The sequence below is a fragment of the Papaver somniferum genome, chromosome 11, assembly GCF_003573695.1.
Source record: "Papaver somniferum cultivar HN1 chromosome 11, ASM357369v1, whole genome shotgun sequence".
Lineage (NCBI taxonomy): Eukaryota > Viridiplantae > Streptophyta > Magnoliopsida > Ranunculales > Papaveraceae > Papaver > Papaver somniferum.
In genome coordinates this window covers 49,587,213-49,594,711 of record NC_039368.1, presented here as the reverse complement: position 1 = coordinate 49,594,711, position 7,499 = coordinate 49,587,213, and the positions used below count along the sequence as shown (strand labels likewise).

The following is a 7,499-nucleotide window of genomic DNA, read 5'->3' as shown; positions in this document are numbered from 1 at the left end:
ATTACATAACAAGATATAATTTTTTTTAGAAAACCATAATTTAATTTACAAATCATATCTGCAATGATTTTCATGTGACGGTGATTTAAAACTCAGATTTTATGGTAAAATTAGCATTTTTGATTTGCTTTGTTCTTTCATAGTATTACTATGAATGAGAAAATTTACTATTTCTTAGTGCACAAGTGTAATTATAATGAGAATATCTATTTTTATTATTAAAATATATTACATACACAAATTAGATATCTCCACAATATATTGAATATCCAAAGGTATCAAACTTTTTTATTAATTAAAAAGTTAATCAAGAATTTTTTTAAATGTTCCAGAGGCATTTGGTTCGCCCCGCCACACCAATCGACGCCCCGGTGCGTAGCACGGGTTACACACTAGTATGTTTTAAATGCCACTCTGAAGATAATCCTGACAGTCAGTTAAACAAAACAAACTTACCGGAGGAAATAAGCAAATGTTGCATACGGTAACCATGAAATTTATGGAATATTTAACAACAGAATGACACCGTTCAAGATTAAATAAAACCGCTAACAGTGAATAAAGCTTTTAAATCCGCATGTGGAAAAGTTGGCCACGGAAGCAAAACTTAGCGTTGCCAAGGAATGTCTGTTGAGTAATGTTTTCACGTTACACTCTCCCACTTCATGTCATACTTTTCAATCTCTTCTAAATTCTAATCTTTTTACAGCATAACTAGGGTTTCACGGGTTTCACCTCGGTGTCACCAGCTTGCTTCACATCCCATAACAATTGGTTACATGCAGAGCAGATGGAATCTGGCCATAGAAGGTTTGATCAACCGGTTTCCAAACTTTTATGTTGCAACAAATCCAATGGAGGCCTGCACACACAACCACACGCCTATGGAAATGACCAGTTATTGCCTCGTCTATTTGTTTATTGATTGGAACACAAACACATCTAATAACCGAAGTACCAAACTCATATTTTATATGTATGAATATGCAACATAATGAGTCACATTAGGAAGGGTGTTTAAGAGTTGCGGCCATGGTGGTAGGAAAAACTAACCTTCAGTTACGGTTCCATATGGGTCCGAGAGAATCGGGCCTTTCACTTCTTGTATGAGCAGGTTGAGCTCGTGGTGGAGGTGCATGTACAGTTATCGGAAGTACCCATTCCCCTTTATCTCTTCCCTCAATAAGAAGGGGATGCTCGTATCTGCCATTAGAGCGACAAAAAAAAAGTGGAGGTTACATGGAAAAGAGTTAAAACAACATTAGAACTGATTGAAATACGAATACTACATCATAGTACGATTTCACACCAGGTGATATTGCTGGATGTTAAGTTCCATAGATTGCCAACAAAACTTTATTAGTAACAAATAGTACTTACGAGAGAGAAGTTAGTTTCCTACAAAAAATGAAGCTAACTAGCATGAAGTAAGAAAGATCTGGAGATTCAAGCCAAATTCAAAAACATAAGCTTTGAATGAAGCAACTCAAAAAACCAAAACTGAGCTATCAGCAGAAAAACCAACTTCTCAGAAAACATGACAAAAATGAATTCTGCATATAGATTTTAAAATTTTCTCAATTTAGTTTCCACTACCTGAGGGACATGATTACTTGTAAATGAAACAAGAGCATTAATAGAATCTGAATAAATCTACATAGAATGGAATCTGTTGAATAAGCTCGTTCTAATAGTGAAAATAAATGATGTCCCAATGTTCCTGATGCTAAATTAAGAAAACTGCCTGCGGTGGAAGCAGACTCTTAGGCGACTGTAATGAATTAATATCCCAAAAAGGCCTAATGAACTAATTATAATCAATATAGATTTATAAATTCATTCTGTATTATACCGTATTTATCTAATCAATTCTTATATGTTATGCACTAAACTAATACCTTGTCCAATCCACGTTCTTAGGAGTGGTAAAGAATTCGAACCGAAGAGCCCATTGCACGGAAACTAGGGGAGTCGCAAAAGACATGGGTCCATCCATGGGAATTGAAAAAAGAAAGCTTGTCTGTACTAAATCCGCAACAACCTCATAACGATCGCTCTGGATCTAAAAGTAACGACAAAGTAAAGGGCAATGGTTAGTGACCCAAACAAAAACTAAGTGTAAGAAAACAAAACACGAGGGTAAGTAATGTGAAACACAGAAAACAGCTAACTCGTACAAGCCACTATCCAATCAAACTAGCAGCATTGACAATAAACCAGTAAGGATTTGAAATAACACAACCAAATGGATTTTAAACTTAAGGGAGCACCAGACTTTTAGCTGTACAATTGACATGGTAGGCAGCCTTCTTCATATTAATTCAGAAAAGACAACCTAGACTGCTTTTGCATGTTCTAGAACAAATCACCACTTCATGAAAATTACAGAAAAAGGAGAATCATATAAGTAAGGTTATACAGACTTTTAAAAAAGAGTCATCAAATTACATAGACTCGAATTTCATCCTATACTTTGTGCAACTTGGATAGATGGATATACCAGAGAAGTAACTTCACCTTTGTAATCACTGGAGCATTTCTACGTGAAGGATGGACAAATTTCTGACTTATTGTTTCTGAAGTTTCCAAGGTTATTGAGACCTGAAAAATATCAAATAATTCAGTAGTTGAACTCCCAAACATTCAAGAATAAGATTTGCTTAGTTTCAGCTTTCTTCACGAAAGTTCGTTTCAATCCAATATCCAGAAGGAGTTACCTCAAGACACCTCCTAGCCCCTTCTTCATGAAAGAAAGTCAAAGTTCCACCAATCTGATGAAAACCACCAGAAATGTAAGACATGCATCTCATGTCAAAATAGTGCAGGCATACAAAGTAGAGAGTCTACTTACCATGTCACTGAAGTAGTATGTTGAATCTGAGTTTTTAGGAGAAAACCGGAGCAGCACTTGGTCATCCAGCCTGATATTGTAGGATCTCCCTCGAACAAAGCCTTCTGCTGCAGAAAATGCATGCGGCAAATAAATTACCATGACTAACATAGTACAAATTCAGAGATGGCCGAATCAAAACTTAAGAAAATAATAAGGAAGTGAATTTACGATAATTTACATGCTACAGGTTCAGAAGTCTCGGCAATAGGAGGAACTATAGTATCTTCACCAGAGGAAAAGGGATGCTTTCTCTGCTTACTAGGACTTGGAGAGAGAACAGCATGAGACTTCTTATCCGGGGACAATACATCTATTCCAAAGCATAAACATATATTCTATCAGATTGACTTATTAAAGAACATGTTCATAACTGAAGATCTGCTAAATATATTGCACCAATGAGAAGGAATCAGAAATGTAAGAAACCAAATGTGAAAATAAGCTAAAGATGGTAAGATAACCACTTTGAAGTTTGCATTGAACAAAGCTAATCCAAAATAATCAGAGCAATTTCTATTTGCAAAAAAATTTAACATACCACCACTAGAATCATATATGACCTCAGCAACAGATACATGAGGAAGTGCCAGATATGATGATAAACTAGAGCGTTCTCCTTGGAGATGTAGAACATCCTTGTTTGAAAACCTCGATGCAGCTGATTGCAACGACAAGGAACTTCCCAAAGCCTTGTTTAAATTTCCCTTCGAGGGATTATAGGATGAGACAGACGACGTCTCGTCCCTTGAGCTGTCATATCCTTCTTCACCTCCATCAGATGTTTCGTTGGCTCTTGCCTAATAAGATTACACCTTTGATTAGATATCACAAGGCATGACTAACAATCAAATTCACAAGCTAATAGCATCTGTAATTGCTATGGTTCTAACTCTGACAAGGACGAAATCTCGTATTCTCGTTCTAAAAGTAGGGAATGCTTATACAAAATCAAAGTTTAGAAAGGGAAAAGGAAAACGAAAGTGATCTATGCTATAATATTATAAACATTTGTTTATTCTTATTTAGATTTGTTTAAAGTGGCATGCCAAAATAACTAAACCAGAGGTTAAAAAGAAAGAGCTAACTGATATGATCCCCATTATTAGTCTTTGATGCAGAGATACACATTCAACAGAGCATGTCTACAAATTAACCACATGCTAGAAATTTTAAAAACATAAGCACTTGGTCATCATTAGTTTCAGTATAGCAACTTGCTTACCCATTCGGAATCAGAATCCTTCTCCTTCCAATATATATCCATCGGGATAGTTGTAGCCTGCAAAATCCCTGTACCAACATTGGTCTCAGCTAAATACATCTCGTTCTTGTACTGCTAATGGTAAAAGAAGAATCAGGCAGAAAATGTGGATACCACAACATGAAGTAACAAAAAAATGTGAATGAGGAATTTTGTAAGTTCAGGGACACAGAGCAAATGAATACCTGAGATCATACTTCACAATAAGATAGATGCAAATACTTCTGAATTAGATGCATAAAAAAGCCAAATGATCATTGTGACATTCAATTGGACACGTTTATCCTTCGAGGGTTTATGTTCATAGAGTCTTTTCTCCTTCTCTTATTTCAAACTATTTGGTCGTCACTCGTCACTATATCACACTATTGACATAATAATGTTGTTAAAGTACTTAAGACTATGCAAGTACGAACATGTTTCAGTTTCTCAGACAGCCCTTAAAAGAAGGCAACGAAATTGTGCATTACAGAGATTAATGTTGCAAGAGTGCATCCACAATGGGGAATGCTATTCTTAAGATTGCTAAAATTTCCATATAACACTAGAGAAACAACCCCAATGGGTTGTACTGCTAAACGAAGAACTGGATGGACATCCAAAATGAGTCAAACTCAATCTGAAAATGAGTTTGTAGTCACTCAGTTTGAGTGGGATTGAAATCAAACGTATTCCTGAACTATGTGTGCGCAAGAAAAGTAATGCCATGGACCATACAATGTGTCAGAAACCGTGTTATTATAGATGACAATTGCAATCTTAAATTGCCAAATAGCTAAATTAGCTATTCTATAGTGGATGCTTTTTCAGAGATATTGCCAATTAGCCACTATGGATCTCTTACACATTAACTTTTTTATATAGAAATGGGGACAGTTGGAAGGACAACATGGCAGATGGTTTTGACCTTGCACTGAGAGTTTCATGTGTTAGAATCGGAGTTCCATGAGCATTTCATTCAAAAACTTATAAGATGCTCTAATGCATAATAAGAATAAGATTTTCAAATTTCATGCTTCCCTTGTTATGGTCACAGTTTGGTGAATGTCAGCCAATTCCATAAATTGGTTAAGTCGATACGATATAAAGATCAAACTTTGAAATGTGATAGAATGTGCATTAATATGCTTTAAACATGAAGACTAACAAAGTAAAAAAAGAATATGGAGGAAGAGCGCACCGTCACTTTGATCTTCATTAAGCAAGCCGCTAGTTTTCTGAGAGACCCATATTTGGAGTGGAATGCGATCTTCCTGCAAGGTTTGAGTTTGAAACAACATATGAAAAAAAAGTACTATAACAATAGAAGCAGAATGAAGCCATTAAATATCATAAAACCCCGATAACTACTTAGAAACACTTCTACAAATCCCACTATTTACAGTAGAAAAATCAACAAACATACCAGTAGAACTGTTTCCTTCATCAAATCTCGACGGGAACCTCTCTCCAATGCCAGAAATCTCCCAGATAATGTTGTTCTAACACAGTAAAAATAACGAATGGTTGTACCCCTGTATGATGGTGGTATACTATCAGGTAGTTCTGTTCTGACTATATCTGCAAATGAAATTGGTATGCTAAATTTAAAAACAACGTGAACTAAGTCGATTTCAGATTTTTTAGACCAACCTTCTTTAGTATTTTGAAGTACCACAAGTAGATGTATAAAAAAATGACTATCAAGGCCAAATAGGCACATAAGTACTGGTCAACTTACAAGTTTTGGTGGCACCAGAGGAAACAATCTGATTCGAAATGACATGAGGCGTAGAACAGTCCAGGAAAACCTGCTCACCTGCACTTAACAAAGAATGCCACTTAAGCATTGATCAGCTAGTGAAAGAGTCACACTCATCAAGTGTCCAGAGACTATAAGAAAGACGCTAGGCCACTTCACCCCCATCAAATTACAGATACAGTATAACGTCATATATCAACTTGGGTAATTTATTATTTAATTGTCAGATTAATGGAAAATTGAAAGTCAGGCAGGCAAATACTTCAACATTAAATCTAAATCAGGGAGGATACTAAGACCAAAATGAAATTGAACCCATTATACATGGATCTTATTCAGAAATCATATCTTTTCTCTTACAAAGATTTCAAAGAAATACTGTCAAGCAGACAACTACAAAGAATCAGTAGTTCCAACTCTATAAACCAACCTAGAGATGTAAGAAATAACATTTTTCATGAATTTAAGGCCACCAAGTGCTGAGCACAATAAACAATCCCATCAATGATATCATAAACAAACACTACTAGGAAGTGGTGATCGTGTTCCATAAATAATGTAGATCGGATTTAAAAAAAAGTTAAATAGCATAAGAAACACCTCTAATAACCAATTCGACGAGTAACACCAGCTATGAACAGGATTGATGAGAACCTTTTTGACAACAACAACATTATATAAGAAATGAATTAAGAACGTAACAAACCTCTTCTGTGTTTTGTTCCAGAAAATGGTCTCTGCATGGAGAACCATTGAGTGTCCAATTTCTCGGTCCCTTTGATTTCAAATCCAAGTCTTTCCACAAGAAGTGAACAAGCATCATCATCTTCATGCTGAGTTTCGGAATTGTCAGTAGAATTACATGGATTGTGAATCTCAATAGTCACAGAAACTAGATCCCCAGGCCTGTAGACATCCTTGTCTAGTTGTAGTCTCAGAGAAGGAGAGAGTGAATTTTGAACAGATCCATCAACAATTTTATCGTCAGCGGCACTCCCATTACCGAAGAGAGAGAACCCCCATGAACCCTTTGCCGGCATTTCCTCAGTGCGAATTTTCCATCCAGGTAGAAGTATTTTCCAAGTCGTTTTTTTGGTAATGAACTATGAGTTTTTCAAGTTTCGTTTACCAAAAAGAAGAACTCTCCAAATCGGGTATTCCAAGATTAATCGGGGCTATGAAATTTCAAAACTATTGACAAAACCCCTGGGTGAACAAACTAGTGATAAGAAAAAACCGGTCATATTATTTTTACCAAATAAAAATCGTTTCAAATAAAATTGGGACAAAAAACCTCAAGTCAAATGATAATGAGCAAATTTAACTTTTTTTATTTTAAAAAAACTCAAATGTACCCTTTCATTTTTTCTTCTTTTTCTCTGATTTCTTTTTTCTTTTTTCTTCCTACTCCTTATCCCACAACCATCATCACCAGCAGCAACAATGGATCTCCACGAACACCAACAACAATTTTATTCTCCCCCGACACATCACTTCCCTGTAATTCCCTGTAAATTTAGTTTGTTCATTGAGAAACGGTTGTTGTTATTAAAGCCGAGAGATCTAAATCGAGAAATTCTTTTCTCAATCGTTCATTTCAAGTC

General features: G+C 35.7%; 1 protein-coding gene across 2 annotated transcripts; it reads right to left on the bottom strand.

Annotated features, from left to right (window-relative positions):
- Positions 1-259: 259 nt before the first annotated feature.
- LOC113323077 lies at positions 260-7,032 on the bottom strand. Of its 2 annotated transcripts, XR_003347411.1 has the most exons (14): positions 6,602-7,032; positions 5,875-5,952; positions 5,560-5,714; positions 5,335-5,407; positions 4,116-4,183; positions 3,432-3,690; positions 3,072-3,203; positions 2,852-2,958; positions 2,718-2,771; positions 2,518-2,601; positions 1,899-2,062; positions 1,054-1,203; positions 736-882; positions 260-426 (listed from the first exon to the last, which is right to left on the bottom strand). XR_003347411.1 is itself a non-coding variant. In XM_026571324.1 (13 exons), the coding sequence occupies exons 1-12, from the start codon at positions 6,933-6,935 to the stop codon at positions 1,056-1,058; spliced, it is 1,656 nt and encodes a 551-aa protein (XP_026427109.1). In that variant the 5' UTR covers positions 6,936-7,032; the 3' UTR covers positions 262-882; positions 1,054-1,055. The 2 variants fall into 2 exon arrangements, 1 of the variants encoding a protein (XP_026427109.1); XM_026571324.1 differs by having other exon boundaries at positions 262-882.
- Positions 7,033-7,499: the final 467 nt, after the last annotated feature.